The 21,271-nt window shown below is 36.2% G+C and overlaps 1 protein-coding gene across 1 annotated transcript in view; it reads right to left on the bottom strand.

The window, feature by feature from the left end:
• TEX9 (testis expressed 9) overlaps window positions 1-20,344 on the bottom strand; it is a 52,762-nt gene extending 32,418 nt beyond the window's left edge. Inside the window, exons 1-5 of the mRNA XM_003755719.3 lie at window positions 20,224-20,344; window positions 20,064-20,128; window positions 17,417-17,480; window positions 16,472-16,551; window positions 557-602 (exon numbers count right to left, since the gene is read on the bottom strand). Of these exons, the coding sequence (XP_003755767.1) occupies window positions 557-602; window positions 16,472-16,551; window positions 17,417-17,480; window positions 20,064-20,128; window positions 20,224-20,280 (312 nt within the window). The 5' untranslated portion in view covers window positions 20,281-20,344. The remainder of the gene's footprint in view (window positions 1-556; window positions 603-16,471; window positions 16,552-17,416; window positions 17,481-20,063; window positions 20,129-20,223) is intronic.
• Between the last annotated feature and the right edge of the window lie 927 nt (window positions 20,345-21,271).

Here is a 21,271-nt window from a genome sequence, read left to right as displayed (position 1 = left end):
TTCATTCACTTTGTAGGCAATTCTTTAAAAACACATTATGAACTTGCTATAAATACCTTTTATAGGAATAGGGACCTGTGATTTTATTAATATAGAAAGGATTTCTTAAAACTTTTTCACACCCCTGATTCCTTTTCATCCAAGAATTTTTTACCTGGGCATATATAGGTACATAAATAGGTATATAAATCAATCACTGATAATAAATCATAATTTTACAACCTCCATATTCTGGTACAAGATACCATATGGGGTTGTGACCCACAGTTTAAGAAGGTAGGAAACAGAGAATTCCTTGGTGAGAGAATTCCTTCTATCAAAGCTAGTTCTCTGCAATTTATTATCTTTAATAGAGGTCAAGAGCATGGTAGGATGGATGTACTGTCTCACACAGGGTCAGGTGCTGTGTCTATCATGTGCCCAGCTCCAAAGCCTTGTTCATTATACCACAATGCCTCTTCTACTTGCCACCTACAAATATATTTATTCAAGTGTGAAAATAAGTTTGTCATTCTACAGGACATATGTACATTCAAAGAAAATTTCATTTTAGTACCTTATTTGAAAGTACGAAAACTGCTCCTTCAGAAGACAAGTGATCTCTAGAAAGCAAAAAAAAAAAAAAAAAAAAAATCATTGGTCATTATAAGCTAACATTAATATTTAATAGTATAACTTGAAAAAATAAAGTGTACAACTACCAAATAAGCTTAAAACCTAAAAACCTTAAAAGTCTAAACTATCTAAACATTGCCAAAATGATAGTGATACAAAATAAAAAGAACACATTAGTTACATAAATTTCCCTTAGTGCTTAGTAAATAGGACAAAGTAAATGCTCAATATTTTTGTAAGATTCAATTTCCAAATTAGATTAAGCAATTGAATTTGACCAGAGTTTAATTTAAATGAAGATTACAGGTGGCACCAGAACTTTACAAAAATCCAATACAAGAAAATCTGAATGGAATATATGGGAAGACGATTATCTGTAATACAAAGAGATGGATTATTTCACAAGATTAGCCTCTTCTAAATTTAAAGCCATATATGAAGAAATACTCTAAATTATTGATTAGAGAAATGCAAATTAAAATAACTCTGAGACACTACCTCACACCTATCAAATTAGTTAAGATGACAAGGAAAAATAATGCTGAATAAGAAGGGGGTGTGGGAAAACTGGAACACTAATGCATTGCTGGTGGAGTTGTGAAGTAACCGAGTCATTCTGGAGAGCAATTTGGAACTGTACCCAAAGGGTTATAAAACCATGCATACCCTTTGATTTAGCAGTGTCATAACTGGGCTTATATCCCAAAGAGATCATAAAAGAGGAAAAAGGACCCACATGTGCAAAAATGTGGCAGCCTTTTTTGTCACAACAAGGAATTGGAAACTGAATGGATGTCCATCAGTTGGGGAATGGCTGAATAAGTTATGGTATATGAAGGTAAATGGAATATTATTGTTCTCTAAGAAATGGTGAACAGGCAAATTTCAGAAAAGCCTGGAAAGAACTAATGCTGAGTGACAAGAGAACACTGTACACAGTATCAGCAAGATTATGTGAAGATCAATGATAGACTTAGCTCTAATCAGTAATGAGGTAATCCTAAAATAATTTCAATAAATTTGGTATGGAAAATGCCATCTGCATCCATAAAGAGAATTATGAAGACTGAATGTAGATCAAAGCATAGTATTTTCACTTTTTTCTATTTTTTTCCCTTTTGTTCTGATTTTTTTCTCATGACACGACTAATATGGAAATATATTTTAAATGACTGTACATATATAACCTATATCAGATTGCTTGCTGCCTTGGGAAGGGGGAAGGGATGGAAAAAATATTTGGAACTCAAAATCTTCCAAAAGTCAATGTTGAAAACTATCTTTACATGCAATTGGAAAAATAAAATATTATTGAGAAATTAAAAAAAATTTAGCTTCTTCTCTTCAAGTGCTATGATACCCTGAGATGTCTAAAGTTATTTTATTAATGCAACTTCTCATGTTTGAAGCAACAGCACATGGTATGGTATAGTACAAGAAACACTAGTCTTCACCATAGTGAAAACTACATGTTATCTTGGTGAATCAGAAAACCATCTGCTCAACAGGACAATGTGCAGCCTTTACTCTTCTGCCACTGCCTTCCCCCAATTACTTGTATGTCCTTGAACAAGGACACTCTTTTGTAACTTAAACCCTCTGGACTTTAGTATCTTCATCTGTAAAATGAGGCAACTGGGCTTCCTATATTTATAGAACATGCGTTGGTCCTTTCTAGCCCTATCAATTTATATCAAATGAGATGTGTGGTAAGCATGTGAAACAGTAAAGCATTTTTAAAGTTTAATTATGAACATAAAAACCTCAGAAAAACATTCTTTAGATGAAAAAGTAATATTAAGTTCAACTCTTCAAGTATAATATCTGTCGAGGACATGAAAGTTCAATATAATTCAAATCACTGTATATTATTAAGCACCTATTATATGCAAAACACTGAGCTAGGATCTAGGAATATAAATATAAAAATAAATACATCTTTCTCAACTTGTCTGCTGCATAATGACATTGTTATTCACTCTCTGCTTCTGAATATGATCTACTTTGGGGGATTTTGTGAAATTGGCTTTCTTATCTGACAGCTCCCTTTTCAATATCCTTTGTTGGCTGATCATGCATCATATCAATTAAATTCAACATCTTGACTGTGGTTGTTCCTGAAGGGTCCTCCTTTGTGGATCATCTTCTCTTCTTTCTCTATATTCTCTGCTAGAGGTTTAAGTATCATCTCCATGATGCCCAAATCTATATATCCAGTCCTATTCTTTCTCCTTTGACTCCCATATCACCAACATCTCTTAGATATTTCCAAATGGATTTCTAACAGATAATTCACACTCACTAAGTCCAAAAGTGCACTTATTATCTTCTCCCCAAGTTGCCATCATCAGACTTTTCTATTATTGCGGAAGGCACCGCCACATTTCCAATCTCCCAGATCCATGACCCCAGTGTTACCCTGGACCTTCACCCGATATCTTGCTGTTGCTCCCTTCACACCTGTGCTCTTGTCACCCAGCACCATCTCAGTCAGGTCCTTTTTCTCTCTCATCTAGATTACTGTAACAGACTCTTCCTTGGTCTCCTGGACTCAAGGCTCTGCCCACTTCAGTCCATCACTGCCCGACTGCCAAAGTGACTTTCAGTGCATGTCCAGTCACCAGGGTCTCTAAGACCTCTAGGTTCAAAGACTGATTTCTCTGTTCATTTTTAGAAGGCCTTCCTAAGCTGGCCCTCACCCTCCACCTCACTGGATGGCGCTCCTCCTGTCCCCTGTAAGCCGGCCAACTGGCCTTCTCTCTATTAACTGCAGCATTCCCATCCTCCTTCCCTCACCACTGTCTTGGCTGTCCCCCTAGTCTGGGATGCACACCTTTCCCTTCAGAGCTCTCCCTCAAAGATGCAGCTTCCTGATCACCCGCCTGCTTGTAGCTGCCTTTCCAAATTACATACTGTGCATGTATTTCACTGCTCTGTATATATTCTATATAGACTTATATATGTATTTATGTTCTTCCTCATGGTTGCTTCTGGTAAAGTGATCAATTCACTCTATGTATTACTGTTATTTAATCCATTTAAAAGGTTTAATTGATTATTGAACTCAGCTTTTTATCTAACTACAAGCTACACATACATAACAAAACTAAGTTCTGGTTAACATACTATTTGGCAGAGTAACCATAGGTGTAAAAGAAGCTACTGTACTATATATTGATGGTGAAAATTAATTTTATTTTATAAAACAGATTTAAATTAAACAAAAATTCCCTGAGCACCTACAATATATAAAAGTAGCATTGCTTTGCGTTGAAAAGAATATTCGGCACACCAAATTATTTATCTTGTATCTGAAATAATTTCCAATATCCAAATATCATGTTTCATTTGGTAAAATGTTTCTGTATGAAAACAGTATGGTTTTTTTTTTAAAGAACCATTTTGTATAGATAAGCAGAAGATTCAGGTCCAATTTGCACTTCAAGAAAATTTAGCATAAGAAAACAAAGCATCTATTTTTACTCTTTAGAATAACATTTATTTTTATACTTGTGAAATGAGTCTCTCACTTCATTTCACAGAAACAACAACTAGTTAACCTTCTTTAGTTTTTTAGTCTACCATTAGAAGGTTATGCTTAAGTCTTTATACCACTGATAGAGAAATACTTGTAGCAATGGCAACAATACTCACTAACAGTTTATTTACAATTATATTTTAAAATATTATTTTCAAGCTGAAACTTTCAAGAATCGTATGGTTTGAAAATTTTAGTTCAGAAATTTCTGTGTGCTGTGAAGAGATCAAATACTGATGTATCAGATACATTAATTCTTTTTTTATTTTTAAATATTAAGCAAACATTTTAACAGTACACATCACATGATGAACACAAATAGTTCAATAATGTTATTTTAAATACTTTTGTGATTTTCTGCATATAAAATAGTGAAGGGCTGACTTCATTTAAAGAAAAGCTGACTTAGGGCTAATCATCCTCTGTACCTTGTTTTTATTTCAATTTTTGCTGTAATACTCTCTTTAACTTCTCAATGGAAAACAAAGACTATAACATTTTGAGTTTTGTCATCTTTTAATTTCAGGCTATCATTTTAATCTATGAGAAAAAAAGATTATGTCAGCACTTCTAAGTACTTAGATATAATTGTTATTATTGAAGGTGGCTTCCAATAGAATGTTCCCTTTACCAAAAAGTGATTATGAATCACAGTGTACTCTCTTTCACAAGGCATTCCTCAGTGAAGTTGTAAAAGGCGGGGAGGGGAATCTTAAATATTCTATAAGTTCAAGGGATTGTCGTGTAACATGAAGGTAAACGATATGAAGGAAATGGAGAATCCTATAATAGAACTCAGAAAACAGATCTGTGAAAAGCTGGAGTGCTTTAAACATAAAAAGAAGTAGCCTGGGACAGAAACCTAGGCTATAAATGTGAGAAATAAAAAATTAGTTTATTATACTTGCTATAAATTTGATTTAGTTATTTTTACAGTATCAGAATTATTTTCTGATATTCTGACATTGGCACTTAGTCCCATAAGAAAAGTGAAAAATCAAAAAACAATCTCCATGTCCAAATTCCATTTATGATTCCTATAAGAGAAAATTTAAGAAAAACAAGTAGAATAAAAAAGGGTAATCTGAAGATTAATGAAGACTAAAGAAGGCTAAAGATTAAGAATCTGAAAAGGAAGATTCAAGAAAAATATAGTTGGCAAAGTAAGGAAAGGTAAACAAACAAACTTCAATATATATCAAATTAACAGACTTGACTGGTAGATGTGGCAAGTTGATTAAATAGATAGGAAGCTGGTACAACAAGGAGGGAGATCAATTATTGAAACTAGAAAAGAAACCTGGGAGAAGCTATCTTTCAATTATGAAGAGTATGAAAAATGGCTGTAAAGATAACTAGGAACTTAGAGGTAAACTTAAATACCAACAAATATTTGATTTTGTTTTTTTTTTTCCAAAAGATTGTAAATCTCAAACAATGAATATCAGAAATGATTCTGAAGTAATTTGCATTGAGTATGCAATGTTTGTATTTCTATCGTAAACAAGTATAATATATTGAAGACATAAAAGATTACCTACCCAGGCTATTACCAACTTTTGGTGTTAACATATTTAACATGTATGGGACTACCTTCCATATAGGGGAGGGGATGGAGGGAAGGAGGGAAAAATTTAAACAGAAGTTTTTGCAAGGGTCAATGTTGAAAAATTACCCATGCAAATGTTTTATCAATAAAAAGCTAATATATATATATATATATATATATATATATATATATATATATATATATATATATATATATTTATATATTTTTTTTTTGTATCTTCAGAGAACACTATAGTGCTTGACATATAGTAATAATGAGGGGAGCCCCAAAACTCTCTCTCACTCTCTCTTGGACTTTGGGTGAAAAGCTTGAGAAACTCCCTCAGAGAAGCTCTTCCCTGAGAGACCTGCCCCAGGGAATCAAAATAAAGAGGTTTCATTCTGTTATCTGGGTGGGACTAGTTGAATCTAGTACCACTTCTATTTAGCCTGAGCTGGAGATGGAGATTTCTATTCAACTCTATTGAGTTGGAGATTAGTCCAGGGACACTCATGCAAATTGGAAAATTCTCTATTCTGATTCAACTCAAACTGCTCCCAGTCCCCACCAAGAGCTGCTTATATAGCAAGCTTCCTCCTGCTCAGTCCCCTGCGAGAGACTCTCTGCCAGCTGAAAGACATTCTCTTTTTCAGAGTTAACCTCTCTTTGTCTCTCTCACACATTTCTCTAACAGCATTATACCTCTCTTTACCTCTCTGTCGGGACTTCTCTGCTAGACCTTTATTTGTCTGCTGGGACCTTGCCACTTGGAAGTCAGTCTTCCTAGCAAATTCTAACTTCCCAATGCCAAGTGCCAATAAACTTCTTTTTGCCAGTCTAACTTTTCGGGTTAATAAATTCATTTACGAAGGACCCGTGCTGACCAAAAGGGGTTCTCACAACTCTCTGCCCTGTAAATCTCATCATTTTTGGCTCCCTGACCAGAAATCACAGGGAGCCGAACCTCATCACTAGGTGCTTAATAAATGTCACTTAAACTTTCTGAAATGTCACACCAGATAGGACTCCAGTCCTAGATAAAATATTCAAAAAAAAAAAAAAAAAGAGAATAGGTAAAATGAGGGGAAAAGGTAAAAATGTACATTAAGAAAGTCTAGCTCTATGAGGAATGTAGATATCACAGGAGGGAACCATGCTATTTCAGTGAAATTGAAATGATTGTTATCAAAGTATACTAGAAACCACCTGGACCAAGAACTAGATGAAAAGTCTGGGGAACAGATCATAAGCCTAGCACAGAGGCATGATATCATAGTGATGAAGAACTTCACTTATTTAGATATCCACAGGGATTTTCTCTATCAAACATAACAGCTATTAGCCTTTTGACTTGCTTTAATGATCTCATCCTTCCAAAGGTGGAGGGAACAACAAGAAGAAATTCCATGGTGGATTTGATTTTCATTAAAAAAGAAGAGCTATTTACGAGGTATAAATAGGTTAAAGGGTGAAAATGATGGTGACAATGGAAGGTGGCAAATATTCCCTTTCAGAGTTTATTACAAAAAAGAAGCAAAGTCAGGTATAGTGTGATATGCCCCACAGATTTGGGGAAAACATATGTTAAAGGATCCAATACAAAAATAAATAGTGTTTTAGGGACAAAAGTCAGCAAAAGAAATCAACTCAAGGAGTATGGAAACAAAGAACAAAATTCTGAAAACAAAGGAAAGCATTTACAATGAAGAACAACAACTGAAGTAATCTCAAAGAAACCAATGTCCCTTTAGGGACCAACCACCTTAGATTTTTAACATAATATGCACAGAAGATAGATACAAAGGGCAGATAAACAGAGGATAAACACAAGAGTGTGGCTTGGTGCTGAATCAGGAGCTAAAGCTCAGAAAAAGCTGAAGTGGGTAAAGCAAGTTAAGGATAACAAAAAAGTTTCTTTTAAAACATCAAAGGAGAAAGGTGCTAGACAGGTTTAGATGATTCCTTAGGATAGAAAGGCAAATGATAACTAACTAGATAGAAACTGGAGAGCTGCTCAATTCTTCCTTTGCTCCTTTCTCTTCAAGAAGAGTGACTTCTAAACTGAAAATGCTGGGAAAAAAAGAAACTAACAAGGCATTGATACCCAAAGTACGTTAAGGACACTGAAAAATGCCCCCTTCAAAATAATAAACTGGGAAAACATTTTTAACAATCAAAGATTTTGACAAAGGCCTCATTTCCAAAATATATAGAGAACTGACTCTTAATTTATAAGAAATCAAGCCATTCTCCAACTGATAAATGGTCAAAGCATATGAACAGACAATTTTCAGATGAAGAAATTGAAACTATTTCTAGCCATATGAAAAGATGCTCCAAGTATTATTAATCAGAGAAATGCAAATTAAAACAACTCTGAGATACCACTACACATCTCTCAGATTGGCTAAGATGACAGGAAAAGATAATGGTGAAAGCTGGAGGGGATGTGGGAAAATTGGGACACTGATGCATTGTTGGTGGAATTGTGAATACATCCAGCCATTCTGGAGAGCAATTTGGAATTATGCTCAAAAAGTTATCAAACTGTGTATACTCTTTGATCCAGCAGTGTTACTACTGGGCTTATATCCCAAGGAAATCTTAAAGAAGGGAAAGGGACCTGTATGTGTAAGAATGTTTGTGGCAGCCCTCTTTGTAGTGGTTAGAAACTGGAAACTGAGTGGATGCCCATCAATTGGAGAATGGCTGAATAAATTGTGGTATATGAATATTATGGAATATTATTGTTCTGTAAGAAATGACCAACAGGATGATTTCAGAAAGGCCTGGAGAGACTTACATGAACTGATGCTGAGTGAAATAAACAGGACCAGGAGATCATTATATACTTCAACAACAATTATATACAATGATCAATTATGATGAACGTGGCTCTCTTCAACAATGAAATGAAACAAATCAGTTCCATTTGTTCAATAATGAATAGAACCAGCTACACCCAGCGAAAGAATTCTGGGAAATGAGTGTGAACCACTACATAGCATTTCCAATCCCTCTGTTTTTGTCTGCCTGCATTTTTTATTTCCTTCACAGGTTAATTGTACATTATTTCAAAGTCTGATTGTTCCTGTGCAGCAAAATAACTGTATGGACATGTATACATATATTGTATTTAATATATACTTTAACATATTTGACATGGATTGGTCTACCTGCCATCTGGAGGAGGGGTAGGGGAAAGGAAGGGAAAAGTTGTAACAGAAGGTTTTGCAAGGGTCAAAGCTGAAAAATTACCCATACATATATCTTGTAAATAAAAAGCTATGATAAAAAAATAAAGAAAAATGCCCTCTTTTTACCCTTGATAAATTCAAGTTACTTGGCAACACTCCAAAGCACTGAAAGAATTGACAAACTTCACTGCTAAGCCACTGTTAGTGATATTATAAAGACCAGAAAATTCACAGGCGCTAGAGAAGGATGAACATCCTACCACTTTTAAAAAAAAAAAAAAAAAAAAAAGAACAATAACATTAGCAAACTATAGGCTAGTGAATTTAACTTCACTTCCTGGGGAAATTTTAAAATGACTCATTAAAAATTATTTAGAAAAGGAAGCTATAATTACAAAAAGTGACCTTGGCTTCATCAAGAACTGATCAGCTCAAACTAACCACATTTCTCTTTTAGATAGGCTAATAGACTGGAATTTTAAGGGAAAGCTATAATAGTAATAATTTACCTAAAAAGCACTTGATAAAGTATCTCTATTGCCATAGAGAAATTGAAAGATATAAACTAGAAAATATAATTAGATTTATTCAGAAGTGATTCCATGGACATATTGAAATAATTGTAGTGTATGGTCAAATTGGGAGGTCTCCAATGGAGTGCCTCAGGAATCAGTGCAGTTAAAATTTTTATCAGTAGTTTAGATAAAGACACAGATGATACATCCATCAAATGTACAGACAACTAAATGTAAATTTTCTGACGTTTTAATGATAGAGAACAAATTAATAAAATAGATGACAGAGTCAGGATCCAAAAAAATCTCAATAAGCTAGAGCACTGGGATGAATTTAGTAAGATAAGCTTCATAGGGATAAATGTGAAGTCTTATACTTGGGTTCAAACAATCTACTTCACAGGTACAGGCTGGAAGAGACATGGTTGGGCAGTTGTTTTCCTGAAAAACATTTGGGGGTCTTAATAAGCTGAAATCTCAATATAGGTGAGCAGAGTCCTAGGATGACTAAAAAGGCCAAAAAAAAACCTAAGATGGCCTCACTAGAGGCATAACAAAATAAGGACATAATAGGGAAACTGTAGTCTGTCCTAGTTAAAACGCATCTGAAATACTGTGTTCAGTTCCATATGTCACATTGCTAAGATAGGGAGAATCCAGAAGAGGGCAATAAGAATGTTGGAAGGACCTTAAATCCATATTAAATGAGCATAGATTAGGGGGAAAATCTTTGTAATAAATTTCTCTGCTAAAAGTATAATGATATATAGGAAATTAATACAAATAGATAAAAATAAGAGCTATTTCCCAATAGGTAAATGGACAATGAATAATGAACAGGCACTCTTCAAACGAAGAAAGGCAAGTTATCAGCAATCACATAAAAAATTTTCCAATTCACTAATAAGATAAATGCAAATTAAAAGCTCTCACATCTTCTATACACATCAACTTAACAAAGATGGAAGAAAGGAAAATGACTGTTGTCCATGAGAATGTGGGAAGACATGCAGACTGGTGCACATTTGGTGCTGTGAAATGATTTAATCATCCTGGAAAGCATTTTGGAACTATGCTCCCAAAATTATTAAAATGTATATACCCTTTGACTACACCCAAAAAAAGATCAAAGAAACTTAGTAAAAGACTTTTATGAACAAAAATATTTGTAGCATCACTTTTTGTTGTGGCAAAGAATTTGAAACGAAGTAGATATCAATCAATTGGGGAATGGCAGAACAAATTATGGCAAATGAATATAATGGAATATTATTGTGCCACTGAAAGTATAAAAGGGATGAATTCAGAGAAAAGTGATGATTTGTATGAATTAATGAAAAGTGAAGTGAAAATAACCAGGAGAACAATTTATACAACAATTATAACATTATAAAAGAAGTGAAAGATTTAAGACCTATGGTCTAGGAGACTGATGAATCAGGCTTCCCACTTCTTGGCCAAGAAAGAGAATGGAATAGAGACACAAAATGGGACATATTCGATACAACCAATGTGTGGATTTGAATGCTTTCACTGTATGCATGTTACAAGGAAGGTTTTCCTGGTGGGAACGAATGCTATTGTTAGGGAGGGCTGGAAGGTTGTGATAGTGACAGCAAAAAAAGGAGAAAGAAAGGAAGGAAAAACATTAGAAAATAGCAAGGAGAGATTCCAAGATTTCAAGGGAGGATATGGATAAGCAGGACAATGGTAGAATTTGTTTGATGAAGCTGATATATATATTTTTTAATAGATGCAAACCATGCATAGTAAAAATTTATAGTGTCATGCTACATGGTGCTCTTTTACCATCAATCTTTATGTAGAATGTTGATATTTAACGATGTTTGTCAAGTTTTTCATATAATAACAGAAAAAATAAGCTTTAATAATAAATAGATCTAGTTTGATACATAACTCCCTCCCCCCATCTGAATGGGATCAAGTGAAAATTTCTCAAAAAATCAGAGTTTAAGTTTAAGTTTCAGGAAGTCACATAATCCCTTTTCTCAGGACTATAGTGCAAAAAAGGTCAAACCATATCAGGAAGTCCTGTGACCTCAGAGGAAGTAAACAGCATTGCTAACCCTTGGTCAATGGTTATTTCCTTTTCAGTCTATCCAATGAATTTAAAAATCAACAGGAAGGTGAGTTTAAACCCAAGCCTCTTTTTTGCTATATAATCCATTCCCTCTTTCTGCCATGGGTCACACCCCAGGCTGGACTTTGTCCAGTTGATGTGCTTGGACCTCTCCTTGCAAGAACCAAATAAAAGCTTTCTCTTTATTAAATAAAAAAAAAAAAAAAAAAAAAAAAAAAAAAAAAAAAAAAAAAAAAAAAAAAAAAAAAAAAAAAAGCTTTCTCTTTGCATCTGGAGATGCTTCTGACTAGTCAATTTGGGTAAGGGGTCTAGCACCCTGTCCCACAAACTCCGTATACTATACAGCCCCAATTGTAAAGAATATAAATTCTATTCAATAATTTTGGATTCTCTTCATTCAATTGTATTCTATACAATTTGGTTTCTCTTCATTAGTCCTACTATTTATCCATCTTCAACTCTTTAGCTTGCTACCTACAGTAGCCATTCAAAAGACTTTCTTCTTTTTAATCTCCTCTCTACATTGTTACTTTAATTTGCTTTGACACCTTTTTCTGTTATTCATCTGAATTCCCTGTAACCCTCTCCTTTAATCCTCTGACATCTCAAGAGAAAAAGAGGTACTACTACTTTTCTAAAATTATTCCTTCATCAGTAGCCTGAATCTTAACCTTTCCCAATAGCAGAAGGAATTCCCACATTTTATTCATTCTTTCTAATATCTTTCAGTTCTTCCTTGCTCCTTTTCTTTTAGTGGATTTTTTTTTCCATTTTGCCAAACCTAATTTTTAAGTAGTTTTCTTGAGTCAATTTTTGTACTTCCTTTTATAAGCTGTTGACCTTTTTCTCCATAATTCTCCTAAATAGTTCTCATTTTTTCCCCCAAGTTTTCTTTTACCTCTTTCTTAACTTTTAACATCCTTTTTGAAACCTTCTAAAACCTTTTGAGCTTGAGATCAGTTCATATTCCTTTTTGAGATTCCACATGTGGGCCTTTTGCCTTTGCTGATTTCTAGATTTGTGCTCTGATCTTCCTTTTGTTTCCATAGCGGCTCTCTATAGTCAGAGCTCTTTTTGCTTTTTAGCTCATCTTTTAAAGTTGAGCTCTGCTCCTAAGGCACAGGGGAGACTGTCCTAAGTTCCTTTTGCAGGCATAGGGAGGTCTCTCCCTGGCTTTCCCAGCACTGGGTTGGCCTGGCCTAGTCCCGCCAGTTATGTCAAGCTTTGTGGGCTTGTGATTTGCCTTCTGCACTTGGGTTGGAAGTCTCACAGCTGGCCTGAGGCTGAGCTAGGACTAGAAGGGCCTCCAGTTAGTGATCTGCGCTGGGCCTAAGAGCCTGTAGATTGCTCACCCTGTGCCAGTGTTGGCCCAAGCTCCCTTTTTACCCAAGACAGACTTTTCCTGAAGTCTTTCAAAGATATCTTAAGATGGAAAATTGTTTTACTCTGAATTTTTGTGGATTCTGACACTGAAGAATCCATTTAGAGGCGTGATTTAGCATTGGTTCCAAGGGAAAGTGGAGAAAGCCAAGGCAACTTCCTGGTTTCTGCCTGCCATCTTGGCTCTGCCCCTTCCTCCCCCCCATGGCTTTAAATATCCATCTATCAATTCTGAAAAAAAACTCATAACTATTGTTCTATTTCCCTCTTTTCTTTTATGACCTAATTTCTGAAACCAACACACTTTACCTACAATAGCCATTCTCTCATCTTTGGATCCTAAATTCCTCTCTTAAAGAAACCTAATGTTATCAATAATTTTCTTTTTCTTTTTTTCTAAAGGGACAAATTTAATTTTAAAAATATAATTGCCTACAAGATAAAGAGGCAAATTAAATCACTGAAAAAAATTCCTGTATTATGACTGTTACATTAATTGGTAGGTTTGGTAACAAATCTAAGATGTTATGCCAGTTAGATTAGGACTTATCTGGAAATAAATGCATTTTAGGGATGGACAGTTTCTTGATTATTTCTAAAAATAATAAATATTCTAAATATCATGGGCTGTTTTTTTGAATACCAGCTTTTCTTACAGAGGTTACTGTCTAAATGCAGGGGTCCTTAAACTACGGCCTGTGGGCCAGATGCAAGCTGAGGACATTTATCTACCTCACCCAGGGCTATGAAGTTTCTTTATTTAAAGGCCACAAAACAAAGTTTTGTTTTTACTATAGTCTGGCCCTCTAACAGTCTGAGGGACAGTGAACTGGCCCCCTATTTAAAAAGTTTGAGGACCTCTGTAGAATCTCCAATTTTCCCCACAAGATAAAGCCTTTGTTTCAATCAACTTTCAATGGAGAGTCTATTAATATAACCTCATGGTCTTGGACAAACAGCATTGGATTGTTCCTCTTGGTTGATTAAAAATATCTTCATAAATTTTTTTCTGCAGTTTTTCTGCATTTTCTGCTGTTGTCACAGTCTCTTCTAGCTCTCTCAGAATCATGCTTAAATACTGATCATAAGTTTGAAATTCTCTTCATAGTTCTGGATCATTTCTTGTTTTCTAGTCATTTCTCATTTTTACATAAATTCATTTATCTACATTAAGTCTGATGAGATATAGAAGCTCATCTACCATGTTGGTATCTACTATGTTTCTTTTTTATTATTATAGCTTTTTATTTACAAGATATATGCATGGGTAATTTTTTCAGCATTGACAATTGCAAAACCTTTTGTTCCAACTTTTCCCGTCCTTCCCCCACCTCTTCCCCCAGATGGCAAGTTGACCAATACATATTAAATATGTTAAAGTATAAGTTAAATACAATATACGTATACATGTCCAAACAGTTATTTTGTTGTACAAAAAGAATCGGACTTTGAAATAGTGTACAATTCACAATTAGTGAAGGAAATCAAAAATGCAGGCAGACAAAAATAGAGGGATTGTAGTGGTTCATAGTCATCTCCCAGAGTTCTTTCGCTGGGTGTAGCTGGTTCAATTTATTACTGCTCTATTGGAACTGATTTGGTTCATCGTTCACCATGTTTCAAATCAATAACTTCTTTTCTAACTAAATTCAGTTATTACTGAATTTTCCTTGACTTTTCACAGCCAAGAAATACTGTTAATTTTCTCATTTAGATTATCTCCTTCCTTCGTTTTACCACAATGTCCTTTCTGTTTGTCCTAACTCTAAATGCACCTCTTCTTTCTTTTTTCTCTTCACATCTCTTAATCCTGTGTACTACAAATATTATTCTCATTTTTTTAAATAAGCAAAATGAGGCTCAGAGGGATTAAAAGAATTTTTTATGTGCACAGAGACTGTTAGATGCAATATTTGAACCCACATCTCCTGACCAAAGCCCTAGTGCTCTTTCATCATACTTCTCCTCCCATTTCCACAAATATTAACATTCTCTAAAACTCCTAATTGGTTCTTCTGATAACTGGATTTATGCAGGGTATGTTGTTCACTCATTTCAGTTATGTCTCTTTGTGACCCATCTGAAATTTTGTTGACAAAGAGACTGAGTGTTTTGCATATCTTTCTCCAACTCATTTTACAGATGAGGAAACTGAGGCAAGTAGGGTTAAGTAACCTCCCTAGTGTTAGTAATTGCCAGAGGCAGGATTTGAACTCAGTACTTTCTGATTCTAGGCCCTGCACTCTATCCACTGAGTCATTTAGCTGATTTAATCTTAATATTCTAAGTTTATATATCCTTAAGGATGATTACTGACTTCTAAATAGCACTGTTAAAATAAAAATGCATTGGTATTTTAATTCATATTATTCAAATTACATCAAAACCACACATTAATCTTTCCTTGAAAGTTGAGACCTTTGCAATTTTTATACCAATTGTATCAGTGTTCAAATGAAAGTAGGTAGTAAATATATTTTCTTTATATTTTCTTATATTTTCTTTAATAAGTGTTTTTTAATACACTGATTAAACAATTACTCTTCAAAACATATGATTCATAAAAGTTCAAACTTTAAAGATAATTCTGTGTAATCATTCCTGTACAAAAGGCACTGTGGCATATGGATAGAAAACCAACCTTGGTGCCAGAAAGAGCTGGATCTAAGACATGCCTCTGTGACACATCCTGATCATGGAATCTTGGGCTAATCATTTAACACCTCAGTGCCTCGGGCAGCCATCCAACACTAATTGTAGATGTCAACTTCCATTGTTAAAATAAAAATGAATTTCTTCACCAGAAGTTTCCTGTACCATTGAAATCTCAGATCCATTCCAAAGTTGACTGAGTGCAGTGGATGAAATGCTAAACCAACCTGAGCACAGATCCAGGTTCAGACACTTCCTAGCTGTATCCCTTTGGCCAAGAACCCCATTTGCCTCAACTTCATCTGTAAAATGGGGATAATAACAGCATCTAATTCCCACAGTTGTCATGAGGATCAAATTAGATAATAACTGTAAAGCAGTTAGTACAGTCCCTGGCACACAGATGATGTTATATGCTATCTGTTCAGTTATTTTCAGTTGTATCCAAATCTTCATGACTCCATTTGGAGTTTTCTTGGCAAAGATACTGGAGTAGTGGGCTATGTACTTTTCCAGCTCATTTTACAAATGAAGAAACTGAGGCAAGCAGAGTTAAGTGACTCTCCCAAGGTCAGAAAGCTAGTAAGTGTCTGAGGCCAGATTTCTACTTAGAAGTACCCAGGAGAGACACTCAGTCACTTAGCTGACTGGAAGAGCTATGTAAATGCTAGGTATGGTTGCTTTTAAATGCTTCCAACACATTCATTCATTCATTCATTTATTCATTTATTTATGTGGCTGAGGCAATTGGGGTTAAGTGACTTGCCCAGGGTCACACAGCTAGGAAGTGTTAAGTGGCTGAGACCAGGTTTGACCTCAGATCCTCCTGACTTCAGGGCTGGGGCTCTAACTACTGCACCTCCTTGTTACCCCCATCCCATACATTTATAAAAATGATCAGTAATAAAGATAAAATGTGCTTACTTTGTATCATCATCTTCTTTCTCCTCATATGGTTTAACTGGAGATGAAACTACTTTGGACAGTATCTCATTTTGATCTCTCTAAGAAACAAAATAAGAATAAACATACTATATGGTGAAAGTATGTCAGTAATTCTAATATGGTACTAATCTAAATTACCAGTTTCACTTGGTAGGCAATCAGGAGTCAATTAATGACTGCCATTAATCATTCAAAAGAAAAAGATTAATTGGAGTGTGATAAGGTGGTTCCTTCTACCTGTTGTACCCAGAGAATGCTTGTTAATAGCTCTCTATCAAATACTTCTACCGAAATGACCAAAGGTATAGAATACAAAATAACGTAGGACATTTGGCAATTAAAACTTTGTCAGAAGTGGCTACAGCTGTTCTAACCATGTGGCTATTAATACAATTACCCTTTACTTTCAATTTTGTTTTAGTGAATTCATTTAGGCCTTATGATGAGTAAATTATTTGGAATAATGGAAAATAATTTGGAATAATAGAGTAAATTATTTTGGAATAATTATTTGGAATAAAGGAAGGCAAGAATGGGGCTCCTAATAGATATAGATAATACAAACCAAAGCTAGTTTCAAGGGAATGTACAGTCCTAAGAAGACACAGGGTCCCGAGGGACTAGGGAATGTATACAATAGTGGGAAGTTAACGGTTCATGCTGAATTTGCATTGAGATAGAGTATCTCAAGTTTCAAAGGCCACCTGGGATTTACTAATATATACAATCATACAGCACCTAATTCACCAAATAAATAAGCCATTCATCTAATAAAAAAATAATTGTCCAAGAATGTTATCCATACTCAAGGAGGAAAGGGAATGTAAAAGAAAGAGACAAATGTTTTATAATATTAAAAAAAAAACTGTTCTAAGACCAAATTAGTATTTTGTATCACTCAGGCTAATTGTAATATTTACTTACTATTGCTTCTTCTGCTTGACGAACAAGTTCAGCTGTTTTTGCTTCAAGTTCTTCATTTAAACGTCTACAATGTACAAAAAAGCTATTAAAATTAGGATTTACTGAAGTATCTAATGGAAATTAAAATTATATGAAAATGCTAAAATTAGGTTATCTTATGATATCAACAATGGAAGAAACTGTCATACCAAAATTTAGTCATTTCAAAAAAATTCTAAATACATTATTTTGAAACTCCATAAAGAAGTCATTACTGCCAATTTGTCAGAAATAAACGAGGTGCCAAGAATTTGGTATTAAAAAATATTTGATTTAGAAAGCACAAAGGAGGCATTAACCCACTCCTACTCCCCCCCCCAAATAAATCTATGTATCTGTGTTTTATCTCCTCAAACACTCCTGTATTGAAAAAAAAACTCAGTTTCAAATATATATGTATGTATGTATATATATATATATATATATATATATATACATATATATATATATATACATACATACATATATATTTGCAAGGCAAGTGAGGTTAAGTGATTTGCCCAGGGTCACACAGCTAATTGTTGAGTCTCAGTTCAAATTTGAACTCAGGTCCTCTTTACTCCAAGGCTGGTGTTCTATTCACTGCACCATCTAGCAGCCTCACAAGAATTTATTAAACACTATATTCCGAGCACTGTGCTATGAATTGATACCAAAAACAAAAACAAAAACAAAAACCCAAACCCAAAAACCTAGTCCCTTCTTTCAAGGAGTTCACAGTATAACAGAGGAGTTAACATGAAAATAACATCGTACAAAATAATGAGGAAGGATTGGGAAAGTCTTCTTTTCCAAGGTTGAATTTTAACTGGGATTTGAAGGAACCCAGTGAATGAAGATGAAAAGGGAAAGACTTCCAGGAATGTAGCAAGTGAAAATATAGGGAGCTGGGAGAAGGAATAGTTTATGCAAAGAACAGCAAAGAGTTCCTAAACTGCTCCCCTCCCCCCTTTTGTTTTTAATTCATTGTTATAAGAGGTGGACTGCTGGTTAGAAGAGGAAGGAGAAATAACTTAAGAAATGAAAGTATTATGAATACAAAAAAATCAACATATTTTAAAATTGCCTGTTGTAGTAGCTATAACTTTAAGTCTTCCATACTCAAATGGATTTGTGATCTCAGAGATTTACAGGGTCCCTCCAATGCTGCAGATGACAATCCAAAGTTCCATGGAAAAAGTAAACAGAAGAGAACCACATTATCAGGAAGAAATAAAAGCCCTTGTTCCCAAAATAACTATGTAGGCTTCTGCCAACCTAGATATTGTGGGCAGGGCTGAGAATCATTATAACTTGAAGAAAATACCTAGCTATCAAGCAAACATTAAACTAAGTGGCTGTAATGTCAGGCAACCTAGCACTGATGTGTTCTGTCCACAAATGATTAATAAGTGGCTGCTGGATTAATGAAAAGATTGCACAATTATGTTAGATTGTGCATTACTAAAAAGCCTAAAGGATAATCCGCAAAGGCTACGTTACACTGGGAATCTGCCACAAGAATTCCCTTCTACTTTACAGGAGGCACTGAATGGGGACCTAAAAAGTTGTTGAAGTAATAGACAGTGTCCTGGAACTGACTGGTCCAAGTCTTCAAAACTAGCGTTGAAATGATTCAGAATTCAAAGTCTGCACAGCTCATCACTCGGCATCAACTTTCGTTCTTGAGTTTTTCTTTTTAATATGAAGCTTTTTATTTTCAAAACATATGCATAGTTTTCAATATTCACCTTTGCAAAACCTTGTGTTCCAATTTTCTTCTCCTTCCCTTCCTCCCCCACCCTGCAAGTAATCCAGTATGTTAAACATGTGTGATTCTTTTATTCATATTTCCACAATTATCACGTCAATTTTCAAGGTATCACAGGTAGGGGCGGTAAAAATTACAAGGTCAAGTCTTCCCTAACACCTCTGGCTCCCAAAGCCCATCATAACCTGCCCCGTCGCAACCCTCTCTTTCCAGCCTTCTTGCCCAGCGGGTTACCAGCGGCCTCTTCCAGGAATTAACCACTCCGTGGCCAGGCTCTGGGCATTTTCTCCGGCAGTCCGCCAGCCTGAGAGGCTCTCCCTCCTCATCGCCTTCCCCTAGCTTCCCCGGCTTCTTTCAAGTCCCAGCTAAAATGCTGCCTTGTACATACAGGAAGTCTTTTTCCATATCCCCCTTATTTCTAGTCCCTTCCCTCGGCGACCCCTCCCCCCCCTTATCCTGTATCTAGTTGGCATACGATTGTCTACTACTCCCTCTACCTCGCCCCAGCGCGCTCTTTCCTGCTCCCTTATACCAGCGTAGGTCCGACGAGGTACGGAAAGGAGCACTGGTTCTCTCCCCCCGCCCCGCATCAGACTGCCTTACCGGCAGGGGGGCCTTTTGCCGTTCTTGGCAACTGCCGCGATTTAGTACGGCGCCTGACATACAGAAGGCGATTAATAAATGTTTACCGACTAAGGTTTTCCACCGTGAAAGAGACAGACTGGGGGAGGGTTGATGGACTGCGCGAAGAGAAGGGAAAGCTAAAGAAGATCATCCATTTAATCGCTAGAAAGCGGGAAAAACAAAACACAACGGCTGCCCCTGCCCGCCCCCAATCGGTGGGCACTCGTTACGTACAGATACTCCTCCTCTTTGATCCGGAGGTCTCTCAACGGCTTCGAGGTCCCGGCGGAGTCCCACAACTGAAACAAGACAACCGCCCTTCAGATGAGATTCTGCGGGATTTTCCCCAAGGGCCCCAACCCCCACCCCCTTCTGGGGGCAGCCCCCGGGGTACCCAGGAGTCCGAAGCGGCAGAAGCGCCAAGCGGCCGGTCCACCTTCCAGATCTCCATCTTTCAGGAAGGCGTCTCAGTTACCACGACGACCGATTATTTTCTCGCGAGAGTTCCTCCCGGCTTCCCCGCCCCCACCTCCCTTCCTCTTTCTGGACTCTCTGCTAGCGTGACTGAGCTAGATCGGAAGCAGTGGAAGATGCTCCAGTTGGACTTCTAGCAAAGGACCGCTTCCAAAGGATTTCTCGGAATCGGTCCCACGTGCACGACGCGAATGCTCTGCAAACCTATTAAGCTCAGCCGCTGAAGACACAATGTCACCCTATCCTGTGATTTGTTACTTTTATGTTAATAACAACCAAGTGAGGGGAGGAAGAATTCGAGGATCGAAGAGTTCTTTCTTTCCAGAGCCCCAGGATGCCCGCCCCCGTAGACCTTTCACTGTAACCTCAAAGAGGAGATGTAACAAACTTCCTTCTGCCCCATGTGCCGCTCACTGCTTCACGAAGAAGGGAGAGAGGAAGGAGGGATGAAAGTTTAATTTGCATTTAAGTTTTAATCTGCATTATTTACATTTTCCTCATCACTTTCCTAAGTTTAGACAATCAACAAAACAGCAAATCAGTCCCCCATGTGTAGCATTTGTCAATTAATAAATGTAAATGCTCACAAGGAAAATTTAACAACAACCAGGACAACTCCAAAAGAGTTCCAGCGCACCGGACACAGTAGATGAGTGCAATTTATGACTAAACGGTTGGACCTGATGATAAAAGCCAGAGAAATTCAGGGAGGGGTGGGATGAGTGTTAGCTGGAGACATCCGAGGGATGTTAAAGGAGGTTGTCCACACTTCAGCCGGCTTTTGAAAGAGAAGACTTAGATGGTGGAGGGGGTGGGAGACCCAGGAGGAGATCCAGCAACGATATATGGGAGCAGGAATGAGCTTGTTGGTGCAAGAGAAGTGTTAACCTGTTTGACAGGAGCAGAGTTTGATTGCTGGGAAATAAAGAAAAACAAGGCTAGAATGATAGGGTGAGGCAAGATTCTGG

This window comes from Sarcophilus harrisii, chromosome 2, assembly GCF_902635505.1.
Source record: "Sarcophilus harrisii chromosome 2, mSarHar1.11, whole genome shotgun sequence".
Lineage (NCBI taxonomy): Eukaryota > Metazoa > Chordata > Mammalia > Dasyuromorphia > Dasyuridae > Sarcophilus > Sarcophilus harrisii.
The sequence above is the reverse complement of the archived record's forward strand: the minus strand, read 5'-3'. Positions and strand labels throughout refer to the sequence as shown.